Here is an 18,714-nt window from a genome sequence, read left to right as displayed (position 1 = left end):
TTATGTGATATTGTTTTATAGCGTGTTTAAGAGCTGTTTTATCCTATTGGTTGAGCTGCCAACGTGTGACCTGCACCAGCATGCTTTACTGTATATCATGTTCTTGTTTTGTGCTTTTACTTCTTTAAAAATGATTTCTTACTAAGCATTTTGGTCTTGTTTTCTAATAAATGGCTAAGAATTCTTAAATCAAGATACATTTCCTTGACACTTTACAAAACATTATAATTTAATTTTGCATTTACTTGTCTTGTTTTATTACAGAAAATATAAGATTCAAGTTTATGTTTAAAACAAGCAAAACATTTTATAATCTTAGGTACCTAAGAAAAAGGTCAAACTAAATCAAGATTATTTTTCAGATTTCTTTTCTTATTTTAATCATCAATTTAGTCAATTCTTATAATTTCTTTCTTAAAACAAGACCATGTATCTTAGGCCAATTTCCTTGTTAAGTAAATGTATCTTGACTAGACAGGAATGGTTAGGAAGTAATGTACTTTTTGCAGTTTGTTCTTCTTTATTTTGATATGTTAATTTGTCTATTTTGAAATGTTAATTTGTTTATTTTATGTTAAAATTCAGATTTATTTAACAGTGACTGACCCATTCAGTTTTTATTCATTTACATTCAGAATTGTAAGTTGTACAGACAACACAAATGATAATACAATTATTAAGAATCATTCATGTTTTGGTAAATTATCTGAATTTGTTTAATTCTTTAATTTAACTGAAATAGAGTGATATTATGCTATTGTGTACCATACAGTGTAATATATCAAATCGTGAGCTGAATACAGCCCTAATATTTACATATTTTGCAGCTTGTGATTGTGACACAGTAGGAACTCTGAGCGAGGTTGCAGAATGCACTCAGGTACAGAAATATTTCCACCTCATCAATAATCTTATAAAACTCAAAGAGCGCACCTAACAGATCTCTGTGTGTGTATCAGAGCACCGGCCAGTGTTACTGTAAACCCAACGTGTGCAGCGGGACCTGCGCCGTATGCAAAGACGGATACTACAATCTGCAATCTACAAACTACTTTGGGTGCCAAGGTACAAAATCAGCCATAAACATTAATTATCAATAAATTAAAGAGATGAGTTCGATCCAAGTCCCTGTGTGTGTGTGTGTAGGGTGTCAGTGTGATATCGGGGGTTCAGTTGGACAGGCCTGTGATGACAGATATGGCCGCTGTCGGTGCAGACCCAATGTGGAGGGACCCAGATGTAACCAGTGAGTCACGAGACAACAGAATCATTGCATTGTGCTGGAATCACATGGGTGTCGGTCTTATTTGTTTGTGTTTGTTTAGACCACGGCCGGATCATTATTTCCCCGACCTGCACCATATGAAGTTTGAGGTGGAGGATGGGACCACCATGGATGGCCGTTCGGTGAGGTTTGGTTACAATCCTTTGGAGTTTGAGAGCTTTAGCTGGAGAGGGTACGCTCAGATGACATCCATACAGGTGAGACACAAACACAAATCCAGCGTTTTCAGTTTTGCATTTTGTTAAGAAATATGATTATTTTTATGACTTATTATTGTGTTGTTTTCATACATGTGCAGTACATTCATTCAGATGCTGAGATGTGTCGTGTGTTTGAAAAGTTCTTTCTTTAGCTTTGCTGGGGGCTTTGATCAAGGTTTTTGATTGGTTCTTGCGTATATTGTGCTTTGTGATTGGCTGGGCGCTACAGTGCTGGTGGTGGTTAAAGCAACAGCTTTGCATTTGTCTTTCTGTCTGTCTGTCTGTCTCTGTTGTGGGTCGATCTCACGTCTTCTAGCCGTGGGTTCTTGTTGAGGTGGTGGTTGGCTTTCCAGACCTGTTTCACGTGGTCTTGCACTATGTGAATCGCGGTGGCGTAGACGTCAAGGGGCGGGTCTCTGTGATCGAGGCTGGCAGGCACTTCCTGTGCGGTAATTGTAAGTTTTCGCGCACAAAACTTTTGGAGTAATCCTCTTCCATCCTCACTTCCTGATCCCTTTTCCGTCAGCTGCTCTTTTCTGATGCTTTATTCCTTAACCTTCTCTTTCCTCTCATGCTTGAAGACACACGCACTACAATCAGCATCTTAGATCCATCACACAACTACACACACCTTTATGAGAAGCCCATTAGTTTAGGTCTTTAACACAGACCGTGTTATGTGCTGAACACCTGACCCCCCCTCCCCTCTCCTCTGTTTTCCTCTTCTCCCTTTCTGCCTTGTCCTCCATCTCAGAATACGGTTAAAATGACGGTGCACGTGCGTGAAGCGGACGTGTATCTCACGCGCTTCATCCTCAGATACATAAACATGCGGTCGACCGTGTCGAACGGTAAAATCACGGTCTATCAGAGCAGCAGAAGAGGTACGTCTGATGGTTCCACGTGTCAGTTCGTGTCTCTGAACTGTTGTTGCTTGAGTCAAATGAAATAAATTAAATGATGATGATTAAATGATGAGAGAATTCATTTTTCTTAAACGATAATTGCTGAACCTGATCACGGTTTATTTTCTTTGTAGGCTCTGAGCAGTCCAAACAAATCGTCTTTTCACCCAGTTCAGAACCCACGTTTGTCAACGTGCCCCAGAATAGTTTTGTGGAGCCGTTCGTCCTGAATCCTGGAACCTGGATTGTGATTATAGAGGCAGAGAGTATTCTGCTGGTAAGACTCTCTCTCTCCATAATCTTAAATGCATGGAATTTGTACATTTGGGGAAAAAACATGAACGTTCTGAATCTTTTTGCAACACAGGACTATCTGGTGCTCTTGCCCAGCGCTTATTACGAGGCTCCCATCTTGCAACTGAAAGTGACTGAACCTTGTTCATACAGCCACACACAGGATGCCAATCAGAAGTCAGTAGCTTTCTTTTGTGTACATTCATCATCTTCGGTACCTCTTACGAACAATAAGTGTACTTTAAGTTCATTTTAGTACAGTACGGTGCTCCTTGGGCTCACATTTAGTTCATAAGGGTCTAACAGTAGTAACCTTTGAGTACATAACTAGTTTTCAACTATGTTTTTAATGTGTAATGTGAATAGTTCTTCAAGTATAGCTACTAGTTAAGTAGTTTTATACTACAAGTATAGTTTTATACTACAAGTATACTAGATGTGTCTTCGGATGACATAAGCAACTCTGGTTCAACGCTGGTCCTTCCTGTTTAAGTTTTTAAACACCACAGAAACGTTTTAACAAAATACAACCAAACAGAACATTTATAACTGAATCAAAATGTAAACAGATATCTTTATGATTTAATTATGCATGTAAGATTAAAAAATAAAATCAATGAAGATGAAACCAGATATGCATCTGGACCAGTGTTTACATCTTGCGAAGTGGTCTATACTTGTATTTCTTTAACTGTACTTAAAGGGACAGTTCACCCAAAAATGTCAATTCTGTCATCATTTGCCCATATATGCCAAATGTACTGTTCTGTCGGTATAAGTCAAGTATAGTTAAGTGTACATTTCTGAAAAGTACTTCTGAAAGTTTGCCTATTTTTAGTTTAAAAGAAGTATACTAACAGCCTACTTGAATAAACTTATTTTTATAAATGTATTGGTTATTTTAATAAATACCATCATTTGCTAGTTCGCTTTCAGCAACTCAAGCTGAATTTACATGTGTTCATTTAATAAGTACCACTAAAATCAGCTATACAATGAGACTGGAGTAAAAGATGTTTTGTTGTGTTCAGCTGTCTGCACTACATGTATCTGTCTCTGGACAACTTCCCATCTATCTCTGGAAATGAAGCCAGCTGCAGGTCTGATAACAACCTGCCTCGGCCCTGTCACAATGAAAAGATCACTCCACACCATCCCAGCATGGCCATATGCAGCGGCAATGACGTAAGTGTGTGTGTTGACTGTATTACATACTGTAAAGACTTAATCCCAAAACCTAGCGAGCTGCCTGTTCAGCGTTCAAATTCCCCACAATACTTCCTTTTTTATGCTGATGATCCGGGTTTTGCAGATGGGAAAAAAGTGATATGATATGATATTTATATTTGTGTTCAGATAAGCGTTCAGCTGCGTGGCCGTGTGCCTGTTCCTGGAGAATATGTTTTGGTGGTTGAATACGCTAGTGAAGACGAAGCCCCTCAAACTCTCCTCATGTCTGTCAACTCACCGGGCGAACGAACACATCAAGAACAAATAACACTGCTACACTGCAAATACAGGTGTGTGTGTGTGTGAGGTGCCCACGTTAACCTTGAATCATGCTCTACACGCTTATAATATAAGAACGCTTGCTGAGTGTTCTTTATACAACAAATTCGATATCATTTTGTTATCAACACCTTTTTACGCATATGCAAGGGACAGCAACTTTTATAATCAGAATAGTATGTGCATACTGAACACATGTATAAAAAAAAAGTTTACCATGGTTATTAGAGTTTCGCTGACTTTTTTGTTATGGTTCAAGTTTTATGTTGATGTAACTTGACTTCAGTATGTAAATAAATTATATTTTTTATGATTGGATAACCTTTGTATATAACCTTTGTATAAATTTGTAACGGTTATCCACACCAACTTACTATTTACTGGTTAGACAAAGATGTTAGAACTGCTCGATTATGACAAAAATCATAATCATGGCCAATATCTACATCACAAGTATTTGACACATTTATTCATTTACTTTGGAAACAACATGTACAGTAAAAAAAACATTTTAAACCTTTTAAAATCATAAACATGTATCTAGATCAAACGTTAAGATCAAATCCTGTTTCTCCCTGTTGATTTGATTGACTGTTATGTGTTTGTAGTTTCCTGTGTCGGGCGGTGTCTGTAGACGACACGAAGCGTGTGGCGGTCTTTACTCTGTCTGTGGAGGCTGATATTCAGCTCATCGCTGACAGAAGCAGTTTCTTCCTGGTGAGAGGAATTCTCTGCTACCATAAAAAGTCATCTGTGTTGGTCACAAATGCGTGTGTTTCACAGCTGTGTGTGTTTGTCCTCTCCAGCACAACGTGTTCCTCGTCCCACGTGATCAGTTCACCATGGAGTACCTGAAACCCAAAGTTCACTGCATCAGCACACACGGACGCTTCTCTCCGGACAGGTAAATGACTCAAAACATTTTGATTTCAAAACACCAAATTCGATTAAAGCTAGTTTTAATGCTTTATGTTCTTTGTCCTCAGCGGCTCCTGTATCCCATCTCGCTTCCAGAATCCTCCTCAGTCTCTGGTTCTGAAGGAGGGTCAGGCGTCCTCTGTGCCCGAACCCGTTCTGGCTTCAGCCCCTGACCCCTCCTTCAATGCAGACAGACCCGCTACCTCCAGACCACCAACAGCAGCAGATAACAGTGACCACATGCTACTCAACCCGGATCAGGTGCACTTCACTAAATACTATACTTTTTATTTATAAAATCATTTGTATGATTTATTATTTCGTTTATTTTGAGTGAATTCATACTCGGAATCAATGATAATCGTGTCTTGATTTCCCAGAATGCCGTAGTGTACTCCACACGTGTGCAGGCGCTGGGCCGCTATGTGTTCATCCTGCACTATCATCAGCCACTGCACCCGACCTACAACATCCAGGTGTACATCAACGGAGGGCGCATCTGGCGAGGTGAGCAAACGTAACATGCACAGACAGATCGTCGTGGATAAGTGTTAGGCTTCTGGCAAGTTTGTAACTGGCTCTCTTTTAATGGCCTCATTTTTATTCTAGGTCATGCCAACGTGTCATTCTGTCCCCATGGTTATGGTTGCCGTAGTGTTGTGATGGCAGAGAACCAGATTATTCTGGATGTGACGGATCATGAGGTCATCTTGACCCTGCGTGCTCCCGACAGAAGAACTCTTTGGCTGGTGAATGTCTTTTAAAGCTGCAGTACGCAGTTTTTAGGGAACAGAATGCAGAAAATGTACCAACTAGTTGGGTGATGTTGGTGTGTTTGTTTTAGGACTATGTTCTGGTTGTACCAGAAAACACCTACAGCTCCAACTTTTTGTCGGAGGAACTGCTGGACAAATCTTATGACTTCATCAGCAACTGTGGACAAAACAGCTTTCACATCAAGTACGATATGTAGACATACTGCATGGAAAGACATCCTTGTGTAAAAGCACAATGGGAGTATCTTATGATGTGTGTGTCTGTTTATGTTATGTTATTTCTTCTCTTTTGTGCCAGCCCTGCCACAGCTGCTCCATTCTGCCGAAGCTCAGCCGTATCTTTGTCTGCGTTCTTTAATAATGGTGCTGTGCCCTGCGGCTGTCATGAGGTGGGAGCAGAGAGCGACACATGTGAGACCTTCGGTGGACAGTGTCAATGCAAACCCAACGTGATTGGCCGAGACTGTTCCCAGTGTGCCACAGGCTACTACGGCTTCCCCAACTGCAGACGTGAGTATCTCCATCAAAATGTATGGATCAGTGAATTAATGTGTGATGGGTGAAGAGGTAGATAAATGGACGGTGGGTGAGTTAATGGATGTGTGAATAGATGGATGGGTAGTTTGATGGATTGATGTATAAATAGATGAGTGAATTTATTAAAAAATGTATGGAACAGTGGATGGGTGGTTTGATGGATAGGTAAATGTATGGATAAGTGGGTAGATAAATGAACGGATGGATGGAAGGATGAGGGGATGGATTAGATAATGGATGGAAGAGTGGATGAATGAATGAGTAGGTAAATGGATCGTTCAGTGTGTAGAAGGATAGTTGAATGTGACACTGGATGGTAAATGCGTGGGTTGACGGATGAGTGGATGGATATATAAATGGGTGGATGTATACGTAAGCGGATGAATGCATGGATGGATGAGTTGCTGGACTGACGGATGAATGTTTGAGTGGATGGGTGGATGAACGGATAGACGAGTGTATAAAAGGATACATGAGTGGATGAATGGATGGACGAAGGGATGGATGAGTCTATAAAAGGATAGATGAGTGGATGGACGAACAGATGGATGGATGGATGAGTGGATGAATAGATGGATGAGTGGATGAACAGATGAGTGGATGACCCGAAGGGATTGGTTGATGGATGGATAAGTGGATAAACGGATTGACTAGTGGAAGAACAGATGGATGAGTGGATAAACTGATAGATGAGTGGATGAATGGATGGACGAGTGAATGAACAGATGAGTGGATGGACGAAGGGATGGGTGGATAAGTGGATAAACGGATTGATTAGTGGAAGAACGGATTAATAAAATGGGTGGATGGATGAGTTGTTGAATGGATGGACGAGTGGATGAACAGATGGATGGATGGATAACTGGATGAATGGATAAACGTATTGATTCATCACTGGGTGGATTAGTGGGTGGATTAATGAAAGAACGGACGGAAGAGTGGATGGACGGGTGAGCAAGTGAACGGATACATTTATAGATGAATGAATGGTTTGATTGATTGGTGATATTTGTCCTCTCCAGCTTGTAACTGTGGATCACGTCTGTGTGAGCCGGTCACGGGTGAGTGTATCTGTCCTCCACGGACCCTGCAGCCAGACTGTGTGACCTGTGAGCCGCAGACGTTTGGCTGTCATCCTCTGGTGGGCTGTGAGATGTGTAACTGCTCCAGACCTGGAATCACCTCACTGGACATCAGCTGTGACACAAACAACGGCCAGTGCAGGTACACAACACACACACACACACACACACACTACTGCTGAAAACAAACCACGAAACTCACAGACTTGAGGTTTTTTATAAACTTTTTATAAATTGCGGAGCATTTAACAATGTGTGAGCATTTTTCAACATTACAGTACTTGGAGCATTTTTATTACAGACATGAAAAGTTTGTCTTTCAAATAATGGCACACAATCCTCTAGAATAAAAATATAATTTCTGTTCACTTTCTGTTTTAAGACCTTGGCACTTCCTTCGTCTGTTATAGTTCAGTCTTTTGGATTGTAAGGGGGTGAACAGAGTGTTAAACACTGACCTGTTACAACACTGTGTCAAACAACCGTTTAAAAAATCACTTTTATCATCAAGCTCTGGCCGAAGAGCTGATATTTTTAACCTCTGCCTCAGATTACAACAGTACTGTCTATATAAGGATTAAGTGCAAAGATTTCAGAGGTATTTATTTGAGTAGGTTTTATATTACTCTAGTGTTCCAACATTAGACAGTGTTTAAAATCCACAGGGAGGAATGTTCCATACGATCTGCACTGAATCTCTACTGTCATACCTTTACTATGAGATAAAGCCATAAGTTTCACACAGCCTCACCACAAACCTTTCCACTCTCTCATAATAACTCACATAGTCCTTTACCTCTTCTGTTCATAGGCTCTTCCATACAGTTAACCATCTGTTTTTACACTTGATAATGTCAGAGTTCATTTTTATTTGATCAGGATTTTGAAAAGGCACCAAACTTGGAAGCTTCCACAGGATTTGTTTTTACATTTAAAGGTGTCCTAAACTGCCCGTTTATATAATTTTATACGGCTGTCAGAGGTCTACTTAGGAAGTTTGCGTAGTTTTTACCACGAAAACATCAGAATCAATAAGTAATAGGCTATTTTCTACCCGGGTTTTGAGGCCAGCACGACAAAAGCTCGTTTTTATGGGCGTGCCACATTGAAGACTTGGAAGTAAACGCCCACTGCTATGATTGGATAACAGTTGCATACAAAACTGGTTGGAGCCTTCTGTGAATTTGGTTAGAAACGTGACGTTAGGTTACACATTATCAGGACATATCCAATGATCTCTAACAAAGCAATAATGATCCAATATTGACTGCACAGCACTGCTTTTTATTTTTATTCTCTCCGCAAATCCAGAGCTTGAACCTCTTTAAAAGTCGACTGTGTTCTTCCACAACCAGGCACTGCACAATATTTAGCGATCTTTTTAACGGCATGTTTATTGCTAGCTCGCCTTATCTGGTTCCGTGCCACTTGTGTTACTTCGGTACTGTCATTCTCGAACTAGTGGGCGGGGCTAGTGAAGTAGTCATTGATATTATTCTGTGGAGGCGGTGTACAACCTATCTATAGGTGCATTCCAGGACCTGGCATTTGCTGGCCTGGTGTTAATAACAGTTGTCATTTCAGTAACAAGGGCGCTTCAGTTCTGACGCTTAAAGAATGTGTGTTTTGATACGACTACCTCTTATATAACAAAAGCTCGGGTTCAAATTGATGTCTTAATTCATCGCCCCTTTAAGGAAGTACGGTCCAGTTCCCTGTCCTGCTTTTTCCAATTTCCTGCTGTGTAATTCCACAGCACATTGTCACATTCCAGAGTCACATTCCCACTTTACTGTGATTCTGCCCAGACATGACACATTATATACCAACAGTACTGCAATGTTGATATTTTAAATACTTCCATTTTTTGCGATGTCAATGCAGGTTGTTCTCTCCCCAGGTGCAAAAACAATGTAGTTGGGCGTCAGTGTGACAAGTGCGCCCCGGGTTTCTACGGATACCCCAACTGTAGACCGTGTGACTGCAACGAGGCGGGAACAGAGATAGATGTGTGTGACTCCTTCACAGGACGCTGCTTATGCAAGGTGGTTTTCCTTGATATCAAAATGTAGTACCGTGTTTTTTACCTTATAGATCAGAACTCTTCATGAAAAAAGCAAGCATGTTAAACTCTACAGCACCCATGTTGAGCTGTTAAATGAACATTGTGTGTCTCTCTTCCTCAGGAAAATGTAGAGGGTTCTCGCTGTGACCAGTGCAAACTGGGAACATTTCACTTGGACCCCACTAATGCTAAAGGCTGCACCAAATGTTTCTGCTTTGGAGCCACGGACCGTTGCCACAGTTCAAAGAAACGCCGGAATGAGGTGCACTTACTGTATATACATTATGCATACTTTTATTTAGTCTTTTACAAATATTATGCTTTAACTCATTCTCCAACGTATTGTACAGATCGTGGATATGAGGGGTTGGGTGCTGCTGAGAAGTGACAGACAGGAAGTGCCTGTTTCTGTGTACGATGGTCGAGATCTGATAGAGGCGGATCTGAGTGATGTACCTGATGTCTCTCAGGAACTCCACTGGCACGCTCCACAAGCTTATCTCGGTGATAAAGTGAGTCTGTGCATCCAAACATCCACACATCATCCGTTTCAAAGCGTTTTTGAATGAATTGCTGATGTGATGCCCTCTTCAGTTAAACACGAACTTATAACTTTATATGAAAATGTGATCTTCTTAAATGGGATGAGAGACAAAACATGTGCCTGGTTCGAAATAAAAAATGAAGATAATGTCCAAACGGTCTGTCCTAACATTTCATTTATGTGCTTTGATCTTCTGTCTAGAATTTTAAAGGTGCTTATTTTTGTTTTGTGTTTTTGCCGTCATAGCAGCTGCATTTAGATACGTTTCACACATGCGTATGGTTTAGTTATCACTCAGACAGTCAGGGGCCAGTCAGACAGCTTAACTGAATCATTATCAGATCATTTGCATTCGTATATGAAGCATACGGGTGAGACAAACACAGCTCCACAATAATACCTGATAAGAGGACACATAGTTTGGTCTGATGTCAGATGTCTCTGATGCATTGTATCTGACAGCTGTTTAAATTTGCTTTGACTACACCTGTGTGCCTACTAACATGCTTGTCGTAACCTGCATGGATTTTCATTTTGGTGTGTGCGTGCAGGTGTCATCTTACGGAGGCTATCTGCGCTACCGGCTGCACACGCAGACAATGCGGGGGGATGCTTTTCTCCCTGTGGAGACCTCTCGTCCAGATGTTATACTGAAGGTAGAGAACCAGAGCGTACACCGTACCCAAAGATCTTTTGATAAATCTTGCTGAAACTTTCAATGGGAAATATATTGCAAGAACGAAAGATGCACAACTATTTTTAAACAAGGATGATTCTATAAAAAAGTGCCTATAGAAAAAGAAATAAAAAACTAAACTAAAAGATAAAAAATGAAATTAAAGAAGCAAGAAAGTTAAAAAGAAGAAATGAATAAAACAAATCAAGAAAACTGAAAAAGAAAGAAAGAAAGCAAAAACAAATAAAAAATAAAAAGAAAGAAAATCTAAATGGAAAAATTTGATAGAAAAGATAGAAAGAAGTTATGTGTGTGTGTGTGTGTGTGTGTGCAGGGGAATCAGATGACCCTGGTGTATATGGAGAGGGAATATTCTACACCTGAAGATCCTCATGAAGGAATTGTTCATCTGGTGGAGGTGAGGAGAGAATCTCATTATTATTAATATTATCAAGCTGACAAATTCAAAACAGTGTGTTTTCTTCCACAGAAGACCCTGCTGCTATAGAATTGTTTTGTATAATCCAAGTGCTGGATTCTTATAACTGCAGCTTCCTGTCTGTCATTGCAGGAGAGTTTCAGACATGCGCAGACGGGGAACCCTGTGTCCCGCGAGGAGCTGATGATGGTGCTGGTGGCCCTGGAGTCCCTTCAGATCAGAGCCCTGCACTCTCAATCCGCCCAGTCTGTGTCGCTGCGCGCTGCCGTGCTGGAGGCGGCCGAAAATCTGCCCTCGGGTCGACATGCCAACAATGTTGAAATTTGTCTTTGTCCTGGAAACTATCTAGGAGACTCCTGTCAGGTAGAGATAGTTCACCCCAAAATAACAATTCTGTCATCATTTATTCACACTCACAAAGACCCAGACGTTATTGTTCATATATGTTTTGTTTTATAACCTCCTTTACAGCAATGTGCTCCAGGTTACTATCGCGACACTAAAGGGCTGTTTCTTGGAAAGTGTGTTCCCTGCAACTGTAATAGTCATTCTGATCAGTGTCTGGATGGATCGGGCATATGTGTGGTGAGTTCTGTGCACTGAATCCAATAGAAATCAACAGACTGGATGTTTTTGTCAGTTTATAAATCAATACAGCCAAAAAACCCATGTAAAAAGGTTTATTCCAATAACCAACATAGACACCATATATTGCTTATATTTACCTTTTATAAAAAAGGGTGTATTTGTAACTTGTATTGAAAAGACAAATATGGGATGACATCTGTTATGCATTCCCCAGACCACTAGGCTTAAACACAGGCAGTAGGCAATATATTGTCAACACTAAATAGAAACCATATATTCCATTGGGCATGTTAAAATATCAAACTGAGATGAAAAACAAAGTCATACATTTACATTATGAGGTCTAAATTAGACCTTGAGTGTTTTTTTTGCATTGGACATTTGCTTTTATATTTGAAGTCAACATTGAAATGTTTAACTCTTTATACACAGGATTGCCGTCACAACACTGCCGGAGATCATTGTGAGAGGTGCCAGGGCGGCTTTCATGGCAACAACAGCATTGACGGACACGCGGTGTCCTGCTCCAGCTGTCCCTGCCCACTGCAGGTGGCATCAAACAAGTCAGTGCCCTTCTGTCATCATCATATGCATGATTTTGCTGTTAAACCGTACATTTCCTGAAATGTTTCGCAGTGTATTTTCACAGTAAGGAAGGTTGTGAATTCGGTCTTGTTTTCAGTTTTGCCGTTCGCTGTGTGGAGAAGCGGAACCACATGCAGTGTCTGTGCATGCCTGGCTATGCCGGATACAAGTGTGAGAGGTACAAGCATGCAACTTTAATGAACTAATCTCAATTACAAACTTGAAAAATGATTGATAGAAGTGTGATGGTTGGACCTGATGCAGGTGCGCCCCGGGCTACTATGGAAACCCTGTGGTGATCGGCAGCACATGTCAACCGTGTAACTGCAACGGCAACTCAGACCCCAACATGCTGTTCAGCGACTGCCATCCTTTGACAGGAGAGTGTCAGAGCTGCATGCACAGCACCGCCGGGCCGCACTGTGAAATCTGCGCCCCGGGATACTACGGAGACGCCATGACTGCCAAGAACTGCACCCGTATGAACACAATTACTGTATATCTGGATTTAGTGTTTCGTTATAATCGTCAGGTTTCTCATGACTTTTAATTTGTTCATCCTAGGATGCAATTGTTCTCCGTGTGGCACTGATCGTTGTGACCCTCACACCGGTCAGTGTCACTGTAAACCTGGCGTGGTAGGTGCCAATTGTGACCGCTGTGTGGTACGTGCCCTTTTATGTTTTTGTATTTTTCTATTGTTTTCGATGAGATCATTGATTCATTGGTTTCTTCAGAACGGTGCGTTTGGCTTTGACGCGTGCGCTGGTTGCCATAAGTGCGAATGCGATGCGGCGGCCGCGCTGGTTCAGCCATGTGACCCCGTCAGCGGATCGTGTTCCTGTCGGCCTGGAGTGAACGGGCCGAACTGCCGTCAGTGTGCACCGGGTTACTGGGACTACAGTCCTGGTGGCTGCAGGAGTAAGTGAACATACATGCACTACTTTTTGACCTTTGAAATCAATCCCAGCATTCTTTATGCGGTAATGTTCCCTTTGTAATTTGTCTAAGTCCCAGTTGATTGTTTTATTGTGTGTTTTTTGTGTAGAATGTGATTGTAAGGGTGGTCGCTGTGATCCTCGCACTGGGGAGTGTAAATGTGCAGAAGGTCTAACAGGAAGACAGTGTGACACGTGCATTAGTACACACAGCGTCCCTGTGCAACACAGCACAGATGTCCACTGCGAACGTCAGTATTACTTCATTTACTTACTTGTGACTCAACTGTGATTCAATGATTTTCCTATAATTTATTTATTATTGTTCTTTCTGCCCTTAACTTCCGGTACACATTCACAAATAATAGAGTGCCTGTAGATTATTTCTGATAACAAATGGTTTATTTAATACAATTATTATACATTTAAATAATAATATAAATTAATATTAACATAAAAGGAGTAAAATATAAACAGTCTATACAATAAACAATCTATATATTTTTTTAATGTCCATTTCAAGTAGTGTTTATATTATTAGTAATTATTTTGATAAATACAGCTAACTAACACAAAACGAACACGATAATATAATTAAAACATGATTTTCTTGAAATGAAAATTTTACAAATAAACGCTCAATTATTCATGAATCCAGTCATATATTTACTCACTCGTTTGTTTGTTTATTCATTCGTTGTTTAATTTAGTTTTTTCAATAATTTTTTTGTTTCCAAGACATTCCCTTCATGGTTTACTTGTTCAGTTATAACCCGTATCAATATTGTGTTGTTCAAATATTACTCTTTCTCAGTTGTGTTTCATTGAGCCTCAGATGTTTTTTTTGCATGGGAGAAATAAAAAAGAAACAGATTTTCTTGTACAGCTGCTTTAAAACAATGAACATTATACAAGCGCTATATAAACAAAGTTGACTTAAAATACATGAAGAGTATGGAAGTATTAAATAAATAGATTATAGGTAAACCGATAATAATAAGAAAATATGAAATGAACACGATTCATATAAATAGATTGTATGGGTTAAATCATCTGGATTTGGTTCAATTTGAGAAACGTTGAGTTCAGATCTCACTTCATAATTGAGACATCACAGTCATTGAGAGAATTCCACCGAATCCTGGTTGTGTTTCACATTAGATGTTGTTGTTTTTTGTTTTATAGCCTGTGACAGCTGTGTGTTGGTGCTGCTGGACGATCTGGACAGGATGAACCAGCTTTATGAGTCCGTTGCCCAGCAGTTGACCAGTCTGAATGCTAGCTCATCCGCCTGGGCTCAGCTAAACGGACTTAATGTGTCTATGGAGGCTATAGCTGTGAGTCTCTCACACAAACACACATAGCAGTTGCGTGCATTATTTTTACTAACCAGAAGTCCCAATCTCAACAGAATGCTATAGCAAACTACAACAGCAGTCTGGATGAGAGCAGGAGCGGGGCCGACATGCTGGATGGAGAGCTGCAGATCATTGATTCAGATATTAAAGAGTTAGAGGAGAAGGTAAAGAAATCTTCCGGTGATCTAGAGGTGCTCTGTATGTGACCGTATTGACCTGGCTGTTTGTGTTTTAGGCCTCAGTCACACAAAAGAAGGGAACAGATGTGGAGGACAACACTAACTCCACATACAACAGAGCACAAGACCTGCTCAGCTTTATCAAGGACATCATGGGAAATGTGAAAGGTAGGCCAGTGTTACCACGGCTAGATTATTTCATTCCTCCAATCGACATAATCTCTCAGATTGAAAAACAGACGTGATAGCGAGCTGTGCTGATATTGAGAGCTCTGTTTGATGCCAGTCATGTATTTTCAAGTAGCATCTTCTGTGTAGAGCGACCCTGATGATGTATTCCCATCTGTTTGTAGGCATTATACTGCAGGTGAACCAGACAGCACACAATGAAAGCAATGTGACGAATGAAAAGGAACTGGCTCAGATGATAGCCGAGATGGAGTCCATGCTCAGAGTAATGCGCTTCAACACATTTGACTTCCAGAAGAGTCTAGCAGAAAATGAGCTGGACCAGGCCAACAATTGTGAGTGACCGAAACTCTTTTCATTTCATATTAAACTGAGGATTACAACACAACTAGGAGGAAAATACATGGTCTTCTTCAAAGGGCCAATTCCCCCCAAAAGCTTCAAACCCCCATATTCGTCTGGTAGTAAAATATAGACGGTTTCGTTGACCCACGCGCCTGGCCCGAAGTTGACTTTTGGTCTGTGTTTGGTTTTGTTTTATATTAATGTTAATTTATTTTAATATATTTTATTGTATATTCATTGTATTTAATGAAATTGTAATTCATTCGTTGCTACAGAGGTTAAGTTTGGGTCACATCACATTTGTTTATGTTGTTGCCACTAAAACCGTCTGTAAATATATATAGATATATATTCACTATATGATGTAAACGTGGACCACTTCTTAGAGTTATAGCTGATGTCATGACTGATATTTCTGTCTCCTGTAGTGGTAGATCGTGTGACGAACGACATGGCAAGCCGGACACAGAATAATGATGATCTGACAAAGAACATCAAAAACAAACTGAGCCAGTTTAATCAGCAGCTCAAAGACCTGAGAGACGCTCTGGATGAAGCGGTCAATAACACTGCACACACTGTTGAGGCCAACAACATCAACCAGAAACACCTGGATGAGCTTCAGGTAACACACACAGACACCACAGATTTACATGTACCTGACACGGTCTAGCACACACATGGTTTCTTTGGGAAAACTGTCTCCTACATCTCTCTCAAACATCACCTGATCATCTAGAAAAGAATGAATGACCTGCTCGAGAAGCAAAAGGAAGTGGAGCAGCAGTTACAGATGGCAGAAGATGATGTGACCCAGGTCAACGATCTGCTCTCCATGCTCCAAGACTCCAAAGAGGTACACGATTGTACACGCAAAATCAAATCACATCACGTCTTAGCACACATGGACCTCATCGAGTGATGTCTTTCAGGAGTACGAGCGCCTGGCCGCTCAGCTGGATGGAGCGAGGAAGCCGCTGACTGACAAAGTGCAAAAGTATGCGCCATCCGCCGCTAAAATTGCCCTGGTGGAGGCTGCGGAGAAACATGCTGAAATGCTCGACCAGCTGGCCAACAATATTTCCAGGTGTGTGCGTGTGTTGTAGCAGTCAGTCAATGGATATTTTGAATGGAGCATGCTGATGTCATCGTTAGAATTGATATGATGGCAGATGAGACGATGTGCTTTTAAATATGCGTTTTTCCTGTACAGTCTCATATCCGGCTCCAACCAGAATGGTTTCATACAGCGCGCTCTGAATGCATCTCGTGCGTACACCAACATTATCGATAGCGTGCAGGAAGCCGAGACGGCGGCTAAGAAAGCCAACGAATCTGCTACAGAGGCTCTGAAGGTACAGACAAACACGCTTCATTTCAAAATATTCTCTTTTATTCGTCGTGAAACGTGAAGCTGAGATCTCAGTCTGTACATCGAGTCATTATTTCTCTATGTGATTCAGAACATACTTGATGATGATCTGGCCCAAGACGCTGCCAGGATGAAGAACCAGAGCATGGATCTCCTGACTGAGGCTGAGAAGCAAAAGAACAACAGTGAAAGTAAGAACGGTCAGAGCCGGCAGTTCCCCAAATCACATTAGGAAATAAGCGCGAATTGATGTTTTGAATCGATTTGACAGATCTGAAGCCCCGTGTGGATTCCATTAAGAAGAGTTTGCAGGACGCTGCGGAGAAAAAAGACAAGATGCTCGAGGACCTGAAAAACATCCAGGATAAGCTCAACTTTAGTCGAGGTCAATGTAATTTCCACAACTGTTATGAATTGCAAAACTGGTCAATACTTGGTTTATGGCAACTCGAATTGCTGACTTTAGGGCCTACGTGAATGCAGCTAGCGTCCATTTAAACATAATTTATGCCTTAATCAAAACGCATGAAGTCACACAATGAACATCAGAGTTTAGAAATGTCAGGACCACTAACCAAAAATGAGTATACTTTGTTCATTTTAAGGATACTTGTTAGCACATTTACATATACTAAGTAGCACATTTTTAATCATACTTTATGTAGCAAGTATACTAATATCAATGTATGCTTGAAGTATACTTGTGCCTGTAATGTAAATTGCCCAACCTTTTAGTTTATTAATAGTTAAGTTTATAAAGGTATGCTTTTGAGTATACTTTATTTATTGCAAATCCTAAATAACCAGTTTACGACTAGATATTTCATTTGTGCTGCAACTACAACACTGCTGCAAGTCAACTTATTGATATACTGTACAGCTAGCTTAATATTCGTAGCGCAGTTTTAGTTAATAATGAAAGCACACTTTGTAGTATACTTTTTTTAAACTACTAGTTTTGTATACTGCAAGCACTGTACAAGTATGTTTTGTTTGAGAAAACTTAATATCAGACTTATAGTTAACAGTTTATCTATATTATTTTTCGCATTTCATTTTTTAGGTAGACTATTCATTTTTATACGTGAAATCTAACTTGTAGTTTAACGTGAACATGCAAGAATACAAACTAAAATAGTTTTTATTAAGCTACTTAAACATAAGAGTAAACACAACTGCCAAGCCGAGGATACTTGGAATACTTCATTATACTTTTAAGTATATCTCCATTAAAAGATGGAGTCCAAGTATAGCCCTGATATACATAGACTTTTCTATCAAGTATACTTTGTTTGGTGTCATTTATATTTTTATGTAATATATTACAAGTAGACTAAAAGTATATTTTAATATAAAGTGCTTAAGTTTGGTAAGGGACATTTTGTATCCCTGAAGGGAAACCCTGATGTAAATGTGTTACTGTGCCACAGATGACATAGGGAACGACATTGCAGATGCTAAGAGCGCGGTGGAGCAGGCTAACAACACCGCCACTAATGTCAGCGACTCGCTGGTTCCTCTGCAAAAGCAGATTGAGGAATGGCAGAAGCAGTATGGAGATTCCAACACTTCAAGCGATGATATCAACAAAGCATTGAACGATGCCAATGCATCAGGTGCGTCTTCATATGTGCATTTTCTTGCAAGTCCGTGTGTGTTTTGCCAGTTTAATATAAAATTGTATGCGTTCCTACAGTGACGGCCCTGAGCGACACTCTTCCACAGCTGATGGAGAAACTGGACCGACTGCAGAACACATCACTTCAGCCATCCAACATCTCAGACAGCATCCAGAAGATCCGACAGCTTATCGAGCAGGCTCGCAACGCTGCCAACAAGGTCAAACTCTAAACAACTACTAATAAGTGTATTCATTTTATTTCAGTTTATTGATAACTGCAATATTTCTAATTTTGTAAAATATTTTTTT

At 40.4% G+C, this 18,714-nt stretch overlaps 1 protein-coding gene across 3 annotated transcripts in view; it reads left to right on the top strand.

Moving 5' to 3' along the window:
* The window catches only part of lama5 (laminin, alpha 5), a 62,573-nt gene that overhangs the window by 36,881 nt on the left and 6,978 nt on the right, over positions 1 to 18,714 (top strand). For 2 of the 3 annotated variants that reach the window (XM_079478729.1, XM_079478728.1), the window contains exons 19-60: positions 828 to 880; positions 960 to 1,065; positions 1,147 to 1,246; positions 1,326 to 1,482; positions 1,802 to 1,940; positions 2,525 to 2,667; positions 2,758 to 2,861; positions 3,716 to 3,869; positions 4,041 to 4,204; positions 4,802 to 4,910; positions 5,000 to 5,097; positions 5,180 to 5,372; positions 5,492 to 5,618; positions 5,721 to 5,860; positions 5,956 to 6,071; positions 6,186 to 6,397; positions 7,447 to 7,648; positions 9,407 to 9,551; positions 9,693 to 9,833; positions 9,922 to 10,083; positions 10,667 to 10,771; positions 11,126 to 11,209; positions 11,363 to 11,593; positions 11,702 to 11,815; positions 12,251 to 12,381; positions 12,501 to 12,581; positions 12,668 to 12,882; positions 12,968 to 13,068; positions 13,141 to 13,324; positions 13,452 to 13,592; positions 14,527 to 14,678; positions 14,753 to 14,863; positions 14,935 to 15,046; positions 15,232 to 15,402; positions 15,841 to 16,037; positions 16,152 to 16,268; positions 16,345 to 16,499; positions 16,626 to 16,767; positions 16,876 to 16,975; positions 17,056 to 17,169; positions 18,215 to 18,400; positions 18,481 to 18,623. In XM_079478729.1, coding sequence (XP_079334855.1) covers positions 828 to 880; positions 960 to 1,065; positions 1,147 to 1,246; positions 1,326 to 1,482; positions 1,802 to 1,940; positions 2,525 to 2,667; positions 2,758 to 2,861; positions 3,716 to 3,869; positions 4,041 to 4,204; positions 4,802 to 4,910; positions 5,000 to 5,097; positions 5,180 to 5,372; positions 5,492 to 5,618; positions 5,721 to 5,860; positions 5,956 to 6,071; positions 6,186 to 6,397; positions 7,447 to 7,648; positions 9,407 to 9,551; positions 9,693 to 9,833; positions 9,922 to 10,083; positions 10,667 to 10,771; positions 11,126 to 11,209; positions 11,363 to 11,593; positions 11,702 to 11,815; positions 12,251 to 12,381; positions 12,501 to 12,581; positions 12,668 to 12,882; positions 12,968 to 13,068; positions 13,141 to 13,324; positions 13,452 to 13,592; positions 14,527 to 14,678; positions 14,753 to 14,863; positions 14,935 to 15,046; positions 15,232 to 15,402; positions 15,841 to 16,037; positions 16,152 to 16,268; positions 16,345 to 16,499; positions 16,626 to 16,767; positions 16,876 to 16,975; positions 17,056 to 17,169; positions 18,215 to 18,400; positions 18,481 to 18,623 — 5,852 coding nt within the window. Of the gene's footprint in view, positions 1 to 827; positions 881 to 959; positions 1,066 to 1,146; positions 1,247 to 1,325; positions 1,483 to 1,801; positions 1,941 to 2,239; positions 2,370 to 2,524; positions 2,668 to 2,757; positions 2,862 to 3,715; positions 3,870 to 4,040; positions 4,205 to 4,801; positions 4,911 to 4,999; positions 5,098 to 5,179; positions 5,373 to 5,491; positions 5,619 to 5,720; positions 5,861 to 5,955; positions 6,072 to 6,185; positions 6,398 to 7,446; positions 7,649 to 9,406; positions 9,552 to 9,692; positions 9,834 to 9,921; positions 10,084 to 10,666; positions 10,772 to 11,125; positions 11,210 to 11,362; positions 11,594 to 11,701; positions 11,816 to 12,250; positions 12,382 to 12,500; positions 12,582 to 12,667; positions 12,883 to 12,967; positions 13,069 to 13,140; positions 13,325 to 13,451; positions 13,593 to 14,526; positions 14,679 to 14,752; positions 14,864 to 14,934; positions 15,047 to 15,231; positions 15,403 to 15,840; positions 16,038 to 16,151; positions 16,269 to 16,344; positions 16,500 to 16,625; positions 16,768 to 16,875; positions 16,976 to 17,055; positions 17,170 to 18,214; positions 18,401 to 18,480; positions 18,624 to 18,714 lie in introns of all 3 variants that reach the window. The other variant, XM_079478730.1, reaches the window with a different exon arrangement.

Source organism: Barbatula barbatula (assembly GCF_947034865.1).
Source record: "Barbatula barbatula genome assembly, chromosome: 17".
NCBI lineage: Eukaryota > Metazoa > Chordata > Actinopteri > Cypriniformes > Nemacheilidae > Barbatula > Barbatula barbatula.
This window is presented reverse-complemented; position numbering and strand designations above follow the sequence as displayed.